This window comes from Perissodus microlepis, chromosome 1 (assembly GCF_051167445.1).
Source record: "Perissodus microlepis isolate ML-2025 ecotype Zambia chromosome 1, ASM5116744v1, whole genome shotgun sequence".
NCBI classification, from domain to species: domain Eukaryota; kingdom Metazoa; phylum Chordata; class Actinopteri; order Cichliformes; family Cichlidae; genus Perissodus; species Perissodus microlepis.
The window spans coordinates 16,214,508-16,236,103 of NC_140461.1; the positions used below are offsets into that span (position 1 = coordinate 16,214,508).

Here is a 21,596-nt window from a genome sequence, read left to right on the forward strand (position 1 = left end):
AATGAAACTGAGGTACTGCAAAGGATGATTTATTTTTCTAAGCTGCGAGTTTTAACAAACCACTTGCAAAGAAGCCAAGGTGGCCTTGTGTTGTTATGTCTGCTTTAACATTTTCCCGTACAACTGTCAAACAAAAAGAACTTTGTTTGAATTTTGGAAAGTACTTGTGGATGTTTGTATAATTTTTATATATATATATATATATATATATATATATATATATATATATATTTATACAGATATGATAGATTTTTTTGTGCTCATCATATAAACCCCCACCTGCTTTACAGTGCAGGCACACAGCTTTTGCTAACATGTGTCAGGGTCAATGGGGGTATCTGGGAGGTCGAGGGTGGCCTGGTTATAGCATTGTTGAAATGTTTCCCGACGTATCACTTTGTGAGGAGCACCATAGCCCCAGAAGCTGATTGCCACCCCGCATAAGGGAGGGGGGCCTCTCTCCCACTGATTGATAGTGGGAGGGGTCATGGCGTCACCCTCTCTTTACATATCAAAGACTTATTAAGAGAGGGGGGGCTCCCAATGGGAATATATCACATCATTTAGTGTTTTCACAGCTACATTTGCAGTATTCTAGTTTTCTGATGTTAAGGTTCCTCTTTATGGATTACCATAAGATGCAGTTAAGTGCTTAGAAGGAGAAATGAAGTTGTGATGCACTCTAGTATTGTTGTTACTTAACTACAGAGATTTAGTTTTGAGTCTCTTATCAGGATCTCTTTCCATATTGTATTTATGTTAAGCCTTAGAAACCGAGATTAAATTCTGCAATGAGTCAGTCTTTAGATTATTATTTTTTTGTAATGTAATACACATGATTATATATCCTGCTGTGTTACCACTACAGTTGTTTTTAGTTTAAAATATTTGGCCTGCACATAAACTTTTATAAAAACCATGTTATTAGAAACTCATTGGCACTTATGATGCTAAATCATTCAGGATCTAGTTTTTGACCCACCACTGGTAATAATGCCAGGTATCTGTTTATTTTAATTCTTTTACATGGATTTCAGAAAATAATTTTATCACAATAAACTGATGCCCAGGTTCAACAACATCTTCTTACACTGGGACTTCCTATAGTCCCCATATTCTACTCAAACTTTCTATGCCAATGGAAATAACTAACCCTTATACCAGTTACATGAAGTGTAATGTACTGTTTTGAACAGGAACTCCCTGCTCCCATCTTGGACGATGTGGCCATTCACAAGCCTGTGGAACAGCCCAGGCTGTCTTGTGAACCCCAGGACAATTTGGATGCTATGAAGATTGCCTGGCGCTATCAGAATCTACCTAAAGTACAGGTAGTCAGATTGATATATACATTATATATAATGTCTCATATTGTGTTGGAGTAAAGGTAGTCTTTTTTTAATTCTTAAAAGTTCAAAATGTGTCTCTGTTAATGATGATTTGCCAATGGATTGCACTGGCACTCTGGTCTTTAGTGGTTTGGCAATTGTCTCAACCACTAAATCTATCAGCTTCTAAACTCCTTTGTGGGGTGAATGAGGCCTCAGCCTCTCCTTTCAGAGCTGGGCCAGATTACTCACACTTAACTGGCAATAGGTAGGCTTTTCACTGGTCCCCAACTCGCATATACACACATATACACACGCCTGCACCCCTGCTTAGCCTGGGAAACAAGAGTACTTTGCAGCCTGTGCATTGACATGTCTGCTCGCTCAACCCTATGACCCAGACCTGCGCCTCTGTCTTTCCCCAAATCCCTGCCTTTCCCCCTGCTAGGGTCGGCAGCCCTACACTCTTTCTTCCGCTTTGAGGAGAGGTGACCCTCCCCTTCTACTTCTCTGCAGTCTACCCCCGTCGCTCTATAATCCATATCGCTATGTGGATTAACAGCACACAGTGTGTCCCTGGGGATCCTCTCCTTCTTTCTCTCTCCCTGGAAACTTCTTTATATCTGTGTCCTTTCCTCACCTCTCCCCCTTCCCCTGTAAAATCGTCTTTACAAACCACTAGTAAGCCCAACCAGAGGATTTGCATCCCAAATTCACCCGCAGAGTCAACGCTTACTTTCCCCTTACACACACCTCTCCTGGCATAGCCCACTGAGTTGCTCTCCCGATGAAGACATCAGATCAAAGGTGAGGCCGTCAGGGCGGGGATGGAACGCTAAGCGGGTTGCCTAGCTCACAAAGAGAAGATGAGCTCCTGACCCCCCTGCCCTCCTGACCCCCTCGTCCCGCCAGGAGAGGGACACACCGGGGGCCCTAATCCAGATTAGGAGTAGATTAAGGGCCCCTTTAACAATAGAATCCCTGGTTTCACTCAGAGAGAAGAGCTAAAACTCTCTCTTTCAGCTGCAGGAAAACATCCGCCTTCCCTGCGTCCGTGATGCGTTTGCTTTCACAGCCAGAAGTGGACATTTATGTGAAGAAATGATTAAGAGTGTGGTCATAGTGGTTATTTAACTTCTCTGCTGTAGGAATGTGGAGGAATGACCCATAAACAATGCAATTGCTTTACCATGGAGCGGAAAAACAAACTCTTTACAAATTAGGAAAACAAATAAGTTTATTTTCTTGTGAACTGTTCTATTCTTATTTGAAAAACATTAAATACACACCAATTATTTTAAAAAGTTCAAAGCAGGTAGAGGTGTCCGATTTTATTGAAAGTGGTTTTTAAATTAATTGGGTTAGATTTTTTATTGTTTCACTTTCCAAAAATTGACCCTTTGACCTTTTCAGAGTGCCCTGGCCTCTTCTTCCCGATTTGGGCATTACTATGATGTTTCCAAGACAATGGAGCCAGAAATTCGCCAGGCAGCCAAGTGCCACCGCTTCTACCTTCCAGAACATCCCACCCAGTCATCAACAACAAACAGGTAAAAGGACAAGACACTATCAACAGAACACATGGAAACCAATGAGACACGATCCACAGAACACAGGCACACAAGCACGACACCACCCACAAAACACAGTTATACAAATAAGACATCATCCACAGAACACAGGTAAGCAAACATGGCATTTTTCACAGAATACAGGTACAATGCAAACAGACCAACATCATTTTAAGGTAACATTACTGTATTGTAACTGTCACATGAATTAAAGAAGAGAGTATGAGAGGACTGAGGTTTCTCCCTTTGGTTAAGATTTGTAGGAAATTATTCAACTTTAGGCTTGCAAGGTATAATTGCTTTCCTTGTTATTTGATTAATAATCATTATATTCTCTTTTCTTGATTACATTTTTTTTCTGTCTATAATTTTACACAGTATATTTTTTAATGGCTTACAAAACGTAATTTGTCATATATATGTCCCTTTTTGAGTCTAGGATCCACTGCTATTGAATTAATTATATGAACCATGATTATTATATTTCCTAATTTTCTGTTATTCCCCAAATCAGTCAAGTTTATATGTGTTTTTATTAGTTATAGCAGCAAAGCAAGCATGCATCTTGCTAAATTTTGCATTAATAGTTTATGCTTTTCATTGATTTGCTTCAAAATATGAAAAAGTCATATCTTTAAGGCTGAAATCGCTTTTTTGTGTGTATCCACATTGTTTTGTACTTTTGAGTCAAATGTCCACTTTCAAAAATATACTGATGCAAATTCATTAAAATCTGGCTGGTTTGTCTTCTGTTCTGAGCAGCGTCCCACTGGCCTAAGTCATTCAGGCTCTTGGAAAGGTTGCGTATGTCTATTCAAATAAGGGCCTTGTTTGCTCAGCGTCTGTTTGATTTCTCCTGCATTGAGTGTACTTAGGGTTCAGAGGTCATGCAGGCTCTTTACTCAAAGAGTGTTGCTGAACACACAAGTGCACACGAAGGCACACTCACACACACACAGGGTAAATATAGCAATCTGGAGCACAGAGGATGTGGAGGAGGCTTTATGGTATCACTCTTCTTTTATGTCAGCAAACAGACTCTTTCGCAGAGCAACTGTCCCAATACACTGAATTTTGTTAACATTCACTTTCAAAAGTGTGGATGGTAAAGTGGACACCACTAGCTGTTATAACTCAACATTGCCTAATGGGAAAAACATAAAAGAAAAAAAATCTTGTCCACTGATGAATCTGAGTAAGCCTGACATAGTGGTGCTGTTGTAGTGTCTGAATGGGTTATAGATCTCACAGGCATTTTGACAGCGGGAAACTACACCTGCACTGCAGCATTGTGCCCCAAGCCCGCCCCGGTATTAACACACATGCATGTGCTCACATACACAGTGCATTGCACACGCACATGTACCACACAAACTCCTAAGCAGGCTACTCCCCCTTGCACGTGTCCAAAGCCCCATGTTGATACCCTAGCTGTTAAATTGCTTCGTTTCACTTGAAGGCATAATTGGCACAAATTGCTCTCTAGGTGATACAGATCCTGTTGTTTAAGACCAAGCATCCCTGTTCTCTCCTCTTTTCTTCCCTTGCTGAAATAGGAACGCTGAGATAAAGAAGCTTCCCTGTGCATGATCCTAATTAGCTGACGCACTAGCCCCTGTAGCTAAGCACCTAGACCTTTTTGGTACCTGAATGAGGGCTGCTCAGTAGGGGTAGCTAAAACACAATGCTGCCTATCACAATGGCTGCCAACCAGTAGCAACCTCCTCAACTACATGTCACACCATCCCAGCCCCCTACCTCAGAGCTGGGGCATGGGCAGAGAGGCCGTGGAGGGTAGGTGTCCCTCTTTCACCAAGCCAGCTCTATCATTAGCCACAGCGGGGTCAGGAGGCACCATTGTTGTGTTGAATAACTGAAATAGAGTACATGGATATACTTGGCCAAGTGTAATCAACACGAGTGTGTATTACTGTTCTTTATACATGGCTATTGGCGTGTGACCAATCTATGTGTATCAGCTTTTGTAGCCTGCAGGTCGAATTGACAACTGACATAGCAGCCCAGTGTGAGTTACCACAGAGTGGTCATTACAATGGTGGGGCGTTCTTAAGTGGAGGGCCTTGTGTAAAAAGATGGGGTTAACATTCCTGTCGGCCATCCTATAGACACACGGAAGTCCCTTGATTGTTGCTAAATGTTGCTCTGATAACACTGTATGCCCTTTGACAGTGGTGCACATCTTACCCCTGATTAAACCCAAAATGCTGTTCCCTGTTAATTTTAGATATCAACCCATTAATTCTCCTGTCCTTCTCACGTATCATCTTTGCTGTGCGTATGTTTGTGCATATGCGCGTCTCATCTGTCTATCTGTCTGTCTCGGCACAATCAGATCCTCAGGGAGCTGACAGAGAACCAGTCATGTTGTAATTTAATCAACCAAATAAATTAATTGGATCTCTTGATATGGATCATCTGTCTGCTTCAGTGGCCACAGAAAAGCACAGTCAGGAAGAACATGCTGCAGTCATAGACGATTAAACTACTGCGGTGATAGGCTTGGCCCAGTTTTATCAAAATAGTCTCAGTGACAATTTACATATATTAAATAACCCTTTTGTGTTCTCTTTCTGGGTGTCTGCTTCACTGTTCCCATTCTTTCTGCCCTACCCTGTGCTCTCTCCAGTCGCATGATTGAGTCTTACTCTGCATTGCTGAAGTCCCTTCAAGAGGTCATACACAGAGAAGGCTTTGATTTGTCTACCCCCATGGTAAGAACCAGTATTATATCTGTTTTGTATCTGTTTCATTTGAGTCTGAAAATGGATGATTTTGCAATTACAGTTTGTATTTTCAATTATTGCAGCCCGTCCCTTCAACAAAAACATCTAATACACATAGCAAGATGTAACTCTATGGGTTAAATTTTTTGGCTAAAACTGTAAACAAAACAATTGAATAAAAATATGATCCACTTCAGGTGATCCTTCAGTTTTAAATTTGCTCCTTTCTGCCCATTCAACCAGTTGCAGCCTTTAAAATGTTCAAAGAAACACTTATCAGTGCTGGGTGATCCAAATCTCTGTGATATAACCTAAACCAGCGGTCCCCAACCCCCGGGCCTCGGACCTCTGTGAGTCGTTTGGTACCGGGCCGCGAGAGTTGAGGCTCAGGTGTGAAATGCATAGTTTTCAGGGTTTTTATTGGTTTTCAGCGTTATTTTGTTATCGTTTTTATCGTTTACTCGGTTTTCCTGGGTCTTTTCACGTGTGTTATGAATAAATTTTCTTTTTTTCGGTACCGGTACTAGTTTTATTTTGTTGTATTTATCCGCGACACCTTAAAGGCCGGTCCGTGAAAATATTGTCGGGCATAAACCGGTCCGTGGCGCAAAAAAGGTTGGGGACCGCTGACCTAAACCATGTTTCGTGTGCATTATAGTTTATGTTCAGCGTATGGCAACGATGCTGAACTCTGAAACTGTACCAGATTACAAATACCATGTCTTAAGCTCACTTTTAATTACAAGCTATTGTTCATATAAATGTTTGTTACAAGCACTGGAGTAGCACAGAGGGAGATACTAGATCTGCATCTGTGACCCCCAAGCTTTTTTGTCACATTTGAACCACTGCTTGAGCCTGTTTACCTCTTTCTCACCTGCTCAGGTTGACCTCACCTGTGTGTTCCCAGCTGTGTGTCTTATCTTTGACATAAATCTTCTGAATAATCACCGGTCCTCTTCAGAGTGCCAGAAGCATTTGTGGCCTTATCTACCTCACTTTCCATGCTTGTTTATTAAATGTCCTACTGTTAATTTAAAACAATACTTAATAAGTAGTGTTCATACACAAAAGCATGTAAACTCTATTATTTGTGATCCAGTGCGTGCATGTGCATGTATGAACACACACATATGTGCATGCCTTATTCACCTACATTCTGTGACCCCTCTGCTTGTCACCTGGAGCCACCTCTCCCCCCCTGTCACTCACGCACAAGATTTACCTCCCCTACCCCCCACTTTCCCTCCCCAAGCGCTGTCAATCACACACCAGATTAACTGCTGACATCATTAAAGCAGTGTGGCCGCCCGATGTGCTGTTGGCACAGCCCAGGAATGCAGACTAGCACAGGGCGACATGGGCACACACAGAAAAAAGGCCAGTATGGATGATAGTGTGTATGCATCTTTATGTTGATTTGTTTATCTGCTTTTGGGATACTGCTCATATTGTGATGGTTTAATATAAATTGTAAATAACAGATTACAATGTTGATTAATCTCCCTGTGCATGTTTTTGGTGGATTCCGTTGAGTTGTGTGAGTTGTGTGAGCCTCCACAAACACTGGCTGATTAGGTCGGGGTTCCAGGCTTGTTGTAGTCTATATGGTTGGCTTCTGGCTGGACCTTATTGGCATTGTTCCCTGATTTTTCTATAGGCTTAACTATAGGAGTTAAGTTTGGCCTCCCTTGCTAATGTTGCCACAGCAACACTGATGTTACCACAGCTCCCCCCTGCTGGGCTGCACATAGAAATAAATTTCTTTTCTTTTTCTTTTTTTTTGCCTGTCCCATTTGGTTCTTTAGCCGTCAGAATTGTTGTCTGAAGACCAACAAGGATACCCAATGGATTTACTTTGCCAAATGGATCATCACGGCCTTGCCGTATTGGTCCATTTGATCAACCTTTGTTGTTATTATTTATTTTATTTTATTTTCAGTTGTTAAAGATGGGACAGACATGACTGAGGGATAGGAAAGGGAGAAAGAAAGATGAAGGAAAAGAAAAACAGAAGGGAAGAGGGACAGTGAGAAAGGGCACTTAAAAAGAGAAAGAAGAGAAAAATAAATCTCCTGGATCAGAAATAAATTTCTAATTCTGTGTCCCACAAAACCTGTGATTGAAGAGACTGCTCAACAAAGAAAGTGACTTAAGGGAAGCGCACATTAAACTCATATTTAAGCATAGTAAGGTATAGAAATGAAGCACTGGTGGTGAATAACATGAGTCAACACGAGTTGACTATAAAAAAATCTCCCAGAAACAATGGGGTTTATTTTTCTAAGATCCCTGTGATTCTGCTCCAGACCCAAATGAAGCTTAGGTCATGTTGTCGGGAGAGGAAGCAGGAGGGAGTGGGGCAGAGGAGATTTCGGGAGGGTTGAGATAATAGAGGGGGAGGGATAAAGAAGAGAAGAGACTGGGGGACAAAAGCAAAAAGTGAGCAGATTTTAGGCCAAGACTTTGTTAATCACTTTTGGCTCTCACCTCAGTAATTAGGAGCCATCCTTACGAAACCCCAAATAAAAGGCAATTGTACTAAAGGCTAAAAAACTCTCACACTTTGGACAGGCTCCTCCATTCTTTCAGTTTCAGTGATATATATATCCCACCACTGTTTGGCCACTTTTTTTCTTTGCCCATGAGAGTGGGTTACCGTTGATCTCTTGTAGTGAGGTGGGGGGGGTTTCAAGGGAAGGCACTCCACCCTTACCCAGGCCCCCTTGGCTGCAGCGCATCGCTGTGGTGCCAAGAATGTGCTGGAGTTTCTGGGTGGCGGCCATATTGGAAGCCTGTCTGACAGGTCCATTGTGCGTGTGTCAGATGGCTTCTGTGATTGGGCAGTTGTGTCCAGTCACGTTTGGGCACTGTGTTCCGATTGTCTGTGCTGGTAAGCAGACTGTCCATTCGCTCTCTTCCAAAGTTTGGGAATACTACCCAAGGCCACAGCAGCTTACTGAAATCATTTAAAAGCGGTTCTCAGATAATGTTCAGAAGCATTGTTATTGCATTCGACTGTACTGTAAAATAAAACACATTTGCATGGCTTTTTCTTGAATATTTTCTGTATTTCTGACCCTGTTTTTTTTCTCTTTTGTTTTTGTTTTATCTTATAGTCCATGTCTCGTAATATCTTGCGTGTTGGGCTTCACTCTCTTGGGTCAGCTTTGTGGAATGATGACCTGAGTTGCCACGACGACCCCATGCATAGCCACGCTTTGACTACCTTTCTTTATGGACTGCGTGCCTTACTGAGGTCATCACTGTCAGTTGCAGTAGTTACTGTTCCTTCTCATCTTATTCAGGTAAAACACTGGTTGACACGTGTAAACAATTAAACATAGTTGAGAATCTCTTTTTGAAAGAGGTTTGTCGGTAGTTTTATGACGTGCAAAAACATTTATTCTTGTGTCTCTTTCCTCCAGTGGGATGTTCTAAACTTGATTTGATTATGTCTTTTTTATTAGTAGAGTGCATAGTATGAAGTCTTTTGTACTGTGTCATCCTCCTGACCCTGTAGTTCAGTGTCACCTTGGTATGACTCAGGCCACTTCCTGGAAGCCATGCTTTTGCAGCAAACACAGTCAGTTGCATACTTATTTTAAAGGCCTTTGAATCTGTGAGGGGGTTTATGGTGCTGTTTTTAAAATTAGAGTTTTAAGCAGAGTGTGAGCCTGTGTATGCATTTTATTATCTTACTAATATTAGTCCTTGCAGTTGCGAGTTGTAAGTGTAAATCTTGGGAGGAGGTGGGTGGTGTGGTTAGGCAATTGGGGGGAGTCCACGTGCATGCGCCTGTGTCCAGTCTGGCCTCTCAGTGTGAAGATGGAGTCATCTGCTGAGGCATATGGCAAACCACAGCCCTCCCCCAGACAGTCAACCACAGAAGCACACTCACCAGAAAAGCCATCTGAGACTTTCTGCCAAAATGTTTCAACCTGCCCACTCTTTTACTGTAACACCATACTTTCTTACTCACTCACTCAATCACAAGAGCATGAAAACACTGTTATTTCGGAGCCTTTTATACAAAGATATAGGTCAGTAACTTACAGAACAGCTGTGTTGTCATAACTTGCTCTGGCTCCAGGCCTATATGTGCTCACTGCACAGCGGCCTTGGCCTAGTCAAAAAAAGGTAGAGTGGCTAACTAGCAGATGTCAGCTGTGGTGGGAGCGGTCCCCCTGTCCCACTCTGGCCAAGCTTCCAAACCCTTAATCTGTCCCCTCCCCCTCCTCCACCCTGGGGAGAGAAGTGAATGAGTTGGGGAAGAACAGGAGAGGAGATTTTGGACTGAATCAGGTGTTCAGTAACTAAGCCAACATAGAGGTAATTAGGGCTATGTGACCTTATTATTAGTTATATAATTTAGTTATACAATTAATGTAAATTTCATTCACTCAGTAAAGTGATTAATCATTTGAAGGCAGTGGTGTGTAAAACCTACTCACTTCAAACTGATAACAGAAATTAGTTTGACTTGGTAGAAGAGTTTCTTTGTGCCAGAGCATTTCTTAAATAGTTATAATGGAGAAGTTATGGCCTTTGGAAAACTGTCTAGACTAGTAGCAATGGGCTACCTGGCCAAGGCTCTATTGTCTTGGCCAGCTAGCCCACCGCTGCTAGCCTACAATACTCAATACATTATTGAGCAGCTTGGGAAGCTGAACAACTCACTGAAAGCCTACTCACAGCAGCCCAGTGCTACAACCCATCTGAAATATTAATTAAGCTTGTCTTAGCCCGGTTCCCCTCAATCTTACTTGGTCCTGCTACCACACCCATCCCACACACAAATGTAAAGTTCACAGTCTTCCCCATAATGCATTTATACTCTCATCTATACTCACCTGGTGCTCAGACTAACATGTTGTCCTGATTGACGTAAATATTGCAGCTCGTCCAGAAAGATGTCCACATAGCCTCTACACCATTTATATAAGCTGCAGTCTTACCTATGAATATAACACTTGCCTATTCTTGTAATTCCAAAGAGCAGAGCAGTTTTTTCAGTTGCAAAATAACTCCTGTTACTGACTTTATTTCATTGGATTTCATTTTGTTCAACTTTTGATCATCAGAAAGTCATCTTTAACTCACTCAGACTGATTTGGGATCATATTAATAAGATTGTTTACTTGCTATTTCTGCAGTCTAATAGTTAATGACATGTATACTCAGTGGCATTAGTTGTATGCCATTGAGTCAAACAGCCAAATGAAAACAACAATAGCTGTAATGTTGCAGCATAAGGTGAACATTGGGCCCTCTCTGTGACCTGTCAGACAGTGGTCATCCGCTGAAGCTGAGGGTTTCAGGGGATTTGCACTGATGTAATCTGAATTTATTGAGGTAGCACAGAGTTTAATTACAGGACTCAAACGAGTCTTGTTACAGCCCTTTATTAATTATAAATAACATATAAAGAATTATATTCAGCAGAGGGGAGCATTTCTTTTATTGCTTTAAAAACTCAAGAAGCTGAGGCGCATGTGCGTGTCTTACCGACCTCATTCTGCCCTGTTGCTATTAAACTGAGCTGCTGTATGTGGAAAGTTTGAAATCACTCCTTGATAAGGAATCTAATCTATCTATTTATGTGCACACAGAAGAGTTATAATCCTCTAAACAGATTTGTACAGATAAAGTTTTTCATGGGCTATCACTCAGATACTGAGTCATATTGTGCCATTAGTGTTTTTAATAATGTGTTGAATAATGCGTATCGAAACTCTCGAATTGGCTGTAATTGCTGCACGAGTGACTTCAGATTCTCTGTAAGTGCTGGTGGTACTGACTGGTAGGATATGCATACTTTAAAAGTAGGACAAAAATGAAAAGGAAGAAGAAAGAGTGGGGAAAAGACATGAAGGCATGAAAACTGCATTAGGCGGTGGCAGCCAACACAGAGAGAAGGATGTGAATGATTCAGGAGGCAAAGGGATTAATAATGCAGGACTCCCTCTCCCCCTATGTCCCAATGTCCCTCTCTCTTCCTCCCTTTCACTCTTTTACCCTCTGCCTCCACCCTTTTGTATATTCCTTCCTCATTCTTTTTCTCTACTGTATTCAGCCCTAATTTGTCCACTTTATTGTCAAGTCACTGAGCAAACCAGTAGGGGGAGCTATCCACTCCAAGCCTATGTTACTTCTCAAACTTCTCCCCAGTCCTCCCCTGCTGGGTGCAGGTTTAAGTTTGTGCACCAGCTATAAGCTTTTTCGTGAAACATTTGATGAAATAAAATATTTACAGTGTGGCACATTTTCCCATGCTTTTCTCTCTCTCTTTTTTTTCAAATCTATGACTTAAGGTTTATCTCCATTTGTTTGCCCCATCACCACTTTCCCTTCTATCCCTCATCACATTCACATAAGCCATGGGCAGAAATGACCTGGTCACAGGAAATGATGACCTAATTTAATTGAAACTCTGATGGCCCGTCAGGAGGCTTTTAATTACCTGTTAATGTTCTGTGTGTCTTTCCCCCTCCCTCCCTCCCTCCCTCAATCTTGGTCTGTCTCTGTCCTACAGGACCGGGCTCTAATGGGCAACATTACCAGGCTATGTGACAATGCCATAGCCTTGGAATCATTCAAAGGCTCTGAGAGAGAGACCAACCCTCTCTACAAAGACTACCATGGTAAGAACACACACGCTTATCTTTCTGTCTCTTTTCCATCAAATACACACACATACATACAGGCAGTGCATTAAGGCTGAGGCTGGGCTGTGGATGGAGGCAGGGCAGCCCCCTTGCAGGCCAGACTGTCAGTGCGCGTTAGTGTGCTGCTGCTCAATCAGACGTGCTCCTCAGTAGACAGGCCGGGGGGGATTCAGCTGCCACGCTGTACCCCCTCTCCCTCGCACCCACTGCCCCCACCCTCCATCCCTGCCTCCCCCCTCCAGCAGAGCCTCTCTCCCTCTCGCCTCGCCCACTCTCATCCCCAGTCCCATACCCCTGAGGCTCTGGAGCAGAGCAGACCAACACTGGGGAATCGATATTCTCACCATCACTCTCTCTTCCTCTCTGCCTCTATCGCTCTATCCCTCGGTCAATGTCTCCGTGGCCAGCATGCTCTGCTAATAAATGGAGGGCAAGGCTTTCAGTAGGGGAAAGGACACTGGTAAGGGACACTCGGAGAGAAAGAAATAAGGAAACACGAAGGGAGGGCAGGCACCGTAGTTTGTGTTTGCGTTCCTCGTCCTCACCATCACTTTTTCTGTACAGTTTCATCTTTCCCTCTTTCTCCAGCATGTTTTCCTCTTTTCAGTCACTCTATCACACCCTCCACGCATAAAGGTCAGTTTAAGCGAGTTGGGTATTTTTAGCAGTGCCTCTCGAACTCTCCCACTCACTCTTGCGCTTTTCCTCTGACCCCCCCTCCACCCCCCCTCGTGTTAGACGGCCCTAGTTGTGACAGATGAAGGGATGAGATTGAAAACATTCAATGGCAGATTTTGTTTTCATCCAACAGCATGTTTTATTTAGATCACACATCCCAGCAGTGATCACATTCCTCTGCATTGTGAGGGCAGGTGGCTTTTCAGCTCATGCAACATGAGTGTGAGGATGTATAATTTTTTTTTAATGATTTTGTTTTGCAAAAACAAAACAGAACGTTCTTTTTAATTTGCAGTTAATATTGTTTGCACACCTTGTTCAAATATATGTTTGCCCTGTTCAACCAGCCAGAGAATCTCTGGTTGGGTTATGAAATACATTTACGTGTACAATTGTTTTGATGTGTGTTCATGAGTGCAAACGCATCTGGTACGAGTGTGAGAGTGTGCGTGCGGAGGCGCGTGCGTGTTTGCGGCAGCAGTTGAGGGCTGCTCAAAGCATGCTGGGAAGCCTGTCACTGCAAATCAGGCAAGGGGAAATCACCCAAGTGCACAGAGGAGAGAACCCACCATCCCCCACTTTTTATGTCTGTCTTCCTTTCTCCATTACTCCCTCGATCACTCCTTTTCTCTCTCACACGTATTTATACCTCCCTACTTTTACAGTATGTAACCAGTTTTAAGAAAACTGGGGTGAATGAATTGAGGACTAAGAGTGGGGGGAAAAAATCCACCAAAACTTTGTAAGAATCCGTAGCTTGCGTTTTTGTCTTGTGTCCTTATTGTTCTAGTATGTCCCAGTGTAAGTTGGCAAATTTTCATTCGCTCATACTCCAAATCATAGGAAAAGTGTAACATGCAGATATGTGAACAAAATACTTCTTCATTTCTGTCTGCCAATGACATTTACTCAGTATATTCTATTGCAGATTTAGTTGTTAGTAATTTTACAATTAATTTGTGCCTTAAATTTAATCCTCTTGTACAGATGCAAATTTTCAAAACAAACTTTAAAAAATCCTTCACCTTATAATGATCAGTTAGACATTTGAAAGCCATTGCAAAACTTTGAAACATTCAAAAATATAATCTGTTACTAAAATACTGTAAAGACATGAAGACTTGCATTTACGAATGGATTTATCAAACTTAATATTAGTTTTTGCTGAGGTCAACGTGGGGTCACTAGCAATTTTTTATTAGCTCTTCTCATACAGCTACTGCCTACATACTAAAATGTTACCTTGAAAGGTGCAGGGGAACAGCATTCTTCCAAAATAGGGGTATTGAGCATAATAATGAAGGTTAATTTCTTGCTAGTTGGTAGTAACTCAGTAAATCTGTAAAATGCTGTCACTTATTTTATGTTTATATAAAAAAATGGCACGTGTGAGAAACACAATGGGGTTTTCTGTTGGCACAGTCAAATAAAATACACATGTTCTGTAATAAATGAAGTAGTAAGGCAGGAAGAAGTAAAGGAAGCTCTTACTTTGTGTGGTATTTCAGGTTTAATCTGCTCCCTCTTCCTTTCACAGGCCTGCTACACGTACGCCAAGTACCTTACCTGAACTGCCTGGCGAGCCAACTCCCTGACCACAAGGACCTGGCTTTTAAGCTCAAGAGAAAACAGTTCAGTATTGAGGTATGTTGTCAAAGGTACTCAGCATAACCAGGATCTATTCATTAAAAAGACAGTATTCCAAGGGTTACACCCTGAACCTTTTTTTTTTTGTTTTTCTTTCTTTTTTAAAAAAATGTTTAAATTTTTAGTTGCTCTGATTTTACCTCCCTGGTCTATTTTATTTGTAACTTGCCTTGTAGCCATTAACCTAAAACCAAAAGCGATGTCGATACAAAGTAATTATTTATTAAGAAAGATTACATTTGCTTCGTGCAGATGAGAACTCTCTCACGTAGGCGAAGCTCTGCCAACCTTTGTTTACTTTTGTCTGCTATTGGGTGACAAAATCAAAGGAGAAGCTATTGATTACACTCTGTTGCTACCATAGTTATTTGAGTGTAATGCCAAGAGGCAACAAAGTGAGAAAAATCCATCTATAGTCATAAATACATAATACTGCTTCTGCTGCTTATGACAGTTAATTATGTAGTTTTCTATGTTTTTATGTTGGGATTGCATTAATTTGTTACCAGCCATGACTCTGATCCAAGGATGTGACCCTGCATTAGTTTAGCACTCAGTACTTTTGTTTTTCAGCCACAAGAATGAGGCAACAGCAACAAACAGGGTTTGCAGCGAGAAAGAGAAGCTCTCAGATTACGTGCTTACTCTAATAAGGAGCAACATTACCTTAATATGTAAGATAGCTTGAAATTCCAGTGTGACATCTAAAGACCCATTAGTGCATTTGCATGTGTGACTTAAAATTAATTAGAGTATTAGTGAATGTTTCTAACATTTTATCCAGTATATTATATACACAAGAGAGCAAAATGATGTAATGAAGTGCAATACACCACCTATACCAACAACCACTGTGGCATCAATAATAGAAATTATGTAGAATTTAGAGTGGAAATGTTTTCTTGGATTGCATTTTATTTTACTGTGTGTACCTAGGTGATTGTATGGGCTTCCTCTTTCTTCATTCATTTTGATGTATGATTGATCATACTCTTTCTCTTTGGCACGATCACTCTCGGGCAGAGCAATCAGTCTGTCACTGAGCTGCCACTCCAGAGAGAAATTAAGGGGCCCTCCTCTTAGCTCAGCCTCATGATTGGTCCTCATTACATTATCATTACCTTATCACACCCTGTGGTCCATGGCTCTTAGTGACTCCTATTGTTTCAGCCAGGATTTGTAGGGGAGGAGAGAAATGCCTGTGCCACCCCCAAACTTCCCTCCATCTTATGGTCAATCCTTTCTCATTTTTTTTGCCCGCCTTAACTGCCCTTCCAACCCTTTCTTCTGTCTGACCCAATCCCTCCTCCTTTCTCTGATTTCCCCAACATACCACTCCAGTGATTTATTAGGTTTGTAAAAGTCAAGGTAGTTATCCTAAATGGTCTTTTAATTAGGCTCTGTATTGGGCAGGCCAGGAGTTCAGAGGCCTAGAGAATCCCAGTGGCTCTGTGGGGCCTGGATCCCCTGTCATATATTCCAGCAGCACATTGTTAAGACCAAGCTTTGTCTGCCTTTCTTGTTTAAGGAGCTTTATTGAAGTTTTTTGCTGAGTGGGAGTCATACTCTTGCGCTGCCCATATGGAAAAGAAATAGTAAAAACTTATAAAAGACTTGCATAAGATTTGGCTTACTTAATATAGTGAATCATATCAGGCTTATATGATTCACTCATGAAAGTGGCCACTTTCTCATTACTTTCATATATTCATTTAGGAAGTATCCAAAACATACAAGTTTCATTTATATAATTTTTCAAGGGATCTTATATCTGTTTTCACTCTTGTATGCTTTTCATATAAGTTTCACACAAGACAGATACAAACTTTATAAGATTTATATATATCGTTTCCATATCGGTGTCTTTATAACATATGCTTAAAACTTCTGCAATATCCACCTATGATTTTTTTAAGGATTGTAAAATGGATGCACTTGTTGACACAAGATCATACTTAATATAAAATGTCAATCACAGTCCTATGAGACATTGCTATATGTTAGGGAATTTTCCAGAGAACATCGTATCACCAGTCATGCATCAAATCAGCCAAATCACATATTAGTCATTGTAATGCCCTATTATGTGCTTTGTGTTGTGTTCTCTGGCATTGTGATTCGCTGTCATTAATTTGTACATCATCTGAGTTAGAAATGTCACAAAGGTATGAATGCACGTGCTCTTCCTTCACTGTTGCAGAGTATGGGTATATATGTCTACTGGTGTGCATCTCAAACATACATTGCTCAGTGTATACTGTGTTTGACCTATTGGTTAACTGCCTCGGTGGGCCGCTGATTGACACATAAGATGGTGACTGGATTTTAAGCCCGGTGTCTGACGTGTGACAGCCCACACCATCCCTGCTAATCACCTCATTTACTCATGCTACAACTCTTCTGCCTGGAGCCACGTAATACAACATTTTCTCTACTGCTCAGTCTTCAACAGATCCATGTTGCTATGTACCTTTTTCAACTGTTGACTCATTTTCCATATATGAAAGGCACTGAATGCAGCAGCTTTCTATTTATCATCTATCTGGATTAATTTGCGATGCGGTGGTGGAAAGTGACAGATGATTGACAGTGCTACCTTCTCACCAGCTCGGTCAGGCAGCTGCATGTCTCCCCAGCCACACATAGATTTGTCCTGGTAACTAATTTCTTAACTGCTGTTTGACTCATGTTTATATCCCCTAACATTTCTGGAACGCGGAAAGTGTTTGTTTGCCAGCTCACAGAGTGCAGGCATTATTTATAAGAAAGTGATCTTGTATTTATTAGTTTTGAATATATTTTTTAAATGGTGGGTTTTGGTTTTAGCAAATAATATTCTGTTGGTTCATTTTTTAAGGTCACCACGATAGCTCATGATGTTTCTCAGAGTTCAAGCTGCGGTTGATGAGCAGTTATTAGCCACGACGCCTGAAGCCAGAATTAACCCGTGGCCCTGTCTGAGCAGGTAGAGGAGTGTTAGGTGTTTAAGAGATTAACACATACTCAGAGAGACATATACAAACAATACTTGCTCTCACACACATACAGATATTGACATTCATGCAATGGCACAAGCAAATATGTATTGGGAAATGCGAACACGCCTTAATTGTTAGACACTTTCTGAAAACACGCAATGTGTGTGAGAATTTTCCCAGCCACTCAGCTAATACAGGCTTCTGTCAGTGGTTTCACAAGGGAAGATGCTTTAAGGATGAAGCCCTGAAGAATGTAGATAGTACGCAATTACATTCTCTTTACCTTTGTTTGACCCTTTAAACTGATAGGCAGTGTGCCCGTGGGGTACTGGGGTGCCAGGGGTAGGTCACGGGGTCAAATACGCCATAAGACAAGGATTTATGTCAAATTAGTCCTCTATTAGAGATGCTATGCGGAGATGTCTGTTGCTCTGACAAGTCATTTGCTATCGCTGTGTAGTGTATACATAGGAAAAGTTTCGTGTCATTGAGAACTGTTATATTTTTAGAGTATTTTGCATTATTATAAAGAGAAAGGAGTCAGTGAAAGGAAGCTGGTGAAGAAAGGATGACACATGATGACAAAGGTCATATAAAATATAGGGATTACATCACAGTTTCTTACTGTAATTATATTGCACATCCTGGTTCAATTGTATGACACCACTTTTTTGAGGTGTCAGTCCAAACCAGCCTCAGGGTCAACTAGAAATGGCTTAACCATTTCTGTCACCTATCAAGGTACAGTTAATATTAATTTCTGCTATTTACTTTGAAGGATAATAGAATAGAATAGAATAGAATAGAGTAGAATAATCCTTTAATTGTCCCACAAGGGGAAATTTGGTTGTAACAGCAGCCAGAAAGACACATACAACAAACAGTACACGGGACACAGAACAGAAACATACACAATTTTTCTTACATATTTACATTAAGGATAATGGTTACTATAAACAGAGTACTGTACAGTTATTAAATTAAATAAAAACATGATAGCTTCAGATTTTCTTTGGACTTTGGTTGCTTTTTCACTTATTTTCAGCACAAATACTTTTCATTCAGCCTCTTAATGTCGACCTATGACTTATTCAAGCATCAAAAAGGAACCTAACTAGAAGGATGAAACAGTGTTTTGTCCGTACATGACAGACAACTTGTCAAAGAACTAATTTTAAATTGTATCTTTTGTCACATTGTTACTAGCAGCCTGTCAACATTTCATTTGTTTCCATTTTTTTTAGCTGAATCAACAAAAAATTCCAAAGATAAAATCGTTTGACACATATGAAATAATATTTTTTCACCAACAAGGTGAAGTTCTAAGAGCTAGTAGCTGAAAATGACATATCTCAGCATGGTGTGCAGTGTGCCTTTAAAAAATCTGGGGAAACTGGACAAGTGGACAACAACAGAGCTAGCAGACCAAAAAATACATTTAAAAAATCTACAGCAGTCGAACAGTATCTGAAAGTCGTGTCCTTGAGAAATGGCAAAAAATGCAGCAAAGACTTCTGTGGTCATTATGTGTAAAGGAGTTCAGGATAGAGGAAGAACATGGAGTGACTACAGCTGTTTGTAAAACATGGTGGAGGCTCGGTTATGTGTGGGACTGCCCTTCAGCCACTGGTGTTGGAGGTTTTGAATGTCCTTCAAGAAGCCTGAAGAACAATTCCTGAAGACTACTTAAAGAAAAAGCTTGTCTAAGAGAATTCAAGCTGCGTTGATGGATGTGGTCATACCAAATATTGACTTTCAAGCTTGTTAGAACTGCTCTAAATCTATTTTTAATTTGATTTTTCTATTATTTAAATCTCCATATATAAATGCTATTAAAAATGCAGAGTCTACCATATTTGAACTTTTTTTACACTATATTATATATTTACCTCTGACACTACCAACTCCTCTCTCCCAAAAACTTCTCAAGTTGTCCAAAAACCTTCCATCCCACATGACATGAACGTGAGTAGTTAACTTTTACGTGCGTTGGAGGAAAGCCACAAGATAGCAGAAAATAATATTAAGAGGATAATGATAGTGATGAAAAGAATAAGACTTGAGAAGAACGGGAAGACAAACTGAAAGAGTCCGAGGGAGGTGTATAGAGAAGGTTAATGTTTCTTGGCATGTCCTCAAAACGTCTTTAAGACAACGCCTGCGTCTGCCCCCTGTTGAAGCCTGTGGGTGCCAAGGGAAGGGTGTTAATGGACCTATGTGAGGAACAGAGCGAAGACTTGGAGAGGAGGGGGAAGGCATGAGCGGAGAGGAGCAGTTAAGTGATTCTCAGGTCAGGTCTAATTAAAATGAGGGCTTTTCCTCAGAGGCACCAAACCGTCTAAAAGGGACGGAAAGAAAGAATTGTAAAATACATAATGAATTCGACAGAGAACAAGCTTCAGGGCCTTGTTTTTACATTTGTTTATATGGTTGTTTGTATTCGATGCCTAATCGTATATAAGACTCCCCAAGTCTCCAATAATGCCCAGTGTTAAAGATCAGAGAAAAGCCAATGCTGAGAAGAACAGAAATGGAGAAAGAGCTGAACCCAGTCATTTAATATTTACTTCCAATAGCAGATCATAATGACGGTTCGTCGGATAAGAAAAGAAATCTGAAACAGTGGGCTTACAGGATTTCCTGAACCTATTAATGACACTGAAAACTCCATACACCTGCTTGTGATTCCCACATGTGGCTTGGGAATCACGATCAGATGGGAATGGTACCTTTGGAATAATATTTCAGTTGAATTATTTATACTTCCTCCCTTGGTGCACATCAACCTCTGTTGCATTTGGGAATGAGGTGTGCTTATGGTTTGTGCGTGTATGAAAACGAGAGAGACAATTTGGTGCAGGCCAGTCAGTGGCACGCCATCGCACCCCTCAGCTGAACAATATTCTCAACATACATCAGATTGTTATCTATTATTTAGCAGAGTTTTTATCTATTCTGCAAATGTGCATGTGTCTTTGAAAAGCCTAGCTCATACCGTGGCTGTGCTGAGTCTTGGGTGTGTGTGGATTGCAAAAATGTGCAAGTTTTTTTTTTCCTCAGAGGTGTGGGGGGTTGTTTGTTTTTGTGTGCACTTGACATCCATGCGATTCAGGTTGTCTGCACAAGTTTATGTATTTCTTAAATAGCGACCTTTGATAAATGTGTTAATTAAGACAAGCGCAAACCTACAACCAAATCCACTCCACTAATGCCACAACAAATCAGCAGAGTTTTATGTGTGGGAGTGGAAATGTTACTCCCTGTAGTGCTATATGTGGTCTGCTGTGAAGTCACTGTAGCCAAGCTATTAAAGATGTGCTTGTGCAAGCAAGGTCAAGGTTCAGAAAATCACTAAGGACACTGGTTAAAACAGTCCAAATGAGCATTTTTTTTTCATTGTCCAGCACCTAGGGAGAAAAAGCAGTAGCAGTTGTGTTTGTTGTAGCCAAGTCAAAGCTCAGTGCGAGAATATTTGGGGCAGCCAAATGTGCTGCCCTCCATACCATATCAACAAAACGCCGAAACTTTTCTTTCAAACAGACAGTATTAAAGCAAAACAAAACAGGGCATATGTGCTCCTCCTGCCAGATTGAGTAAGAGTGTGGTCTGCTTGAACTCATCCTGGAAGTGAAGCTGTTTCATCAGTGAGCAGTGAACCCTTAACATGGTCCATGGACCACTCAGCCCCCATCAGACTAGACTGGCCACATTGGACTCAGACCTGATTAAAGTAGCCCTAGTTGTCTTCAGCTCCCATTAGAGAAAGGGAAAAAGGCTATAACGTGTATGCCACCCCGCATCCATGGGGTCTTGTGGCACTATAGGGTATGTGTAAGCCTGTTCAAAAACGGCTCGTATTAACATAATGGTAGTGACTGGAGAACTATAGGCCCTCTGGTGCTTATAAACTAAGTCTCACTGTATATTTGGCTTCTTCATTTTTATTTATTTTTTGTTATTTCCTATCTTTTTAAAGACTGTG

General features: G+C 41.1%; 1 protein-coding gene across 1 annotated transcript in view; it reads left to right on the plus strand.

Moving 5' to 3' along the window:
• The window catches only part of elp4 (elongator acetyltransferase complex subunit 4), a 53,847-nt gene that overhangs the window by 8,641 nt on the left and 23,610 nt on the right, over positions 1–21,596 (plus strand). Inside the window, exons 4-9 of the mRNA XM_084932014.1 lie at positions 1,197–1,331; positions 2,742–2,878; positions 5,547–5,631; positions 8,763–8,951; positions 12,179–12,287; positions 14,527–14,633. Of these exons, the coding sequence (XP_084788140.1) occupies positions 1,197–1,331; positions 2,742–2,878; positions 5,547–5,631; positions 8,763–8,951; positions 12,179–12,287; positions 14,527–14,633 (762 nt within the window). The remainder of the gene's footprint in view (positions 1–1,196; positions 1,332–2,741; positions 2,879–5,546; positions 5,632–8,762; positions 8,952–12,178; positions 12,288–14,526; positions 14,634–21,596) is intronic.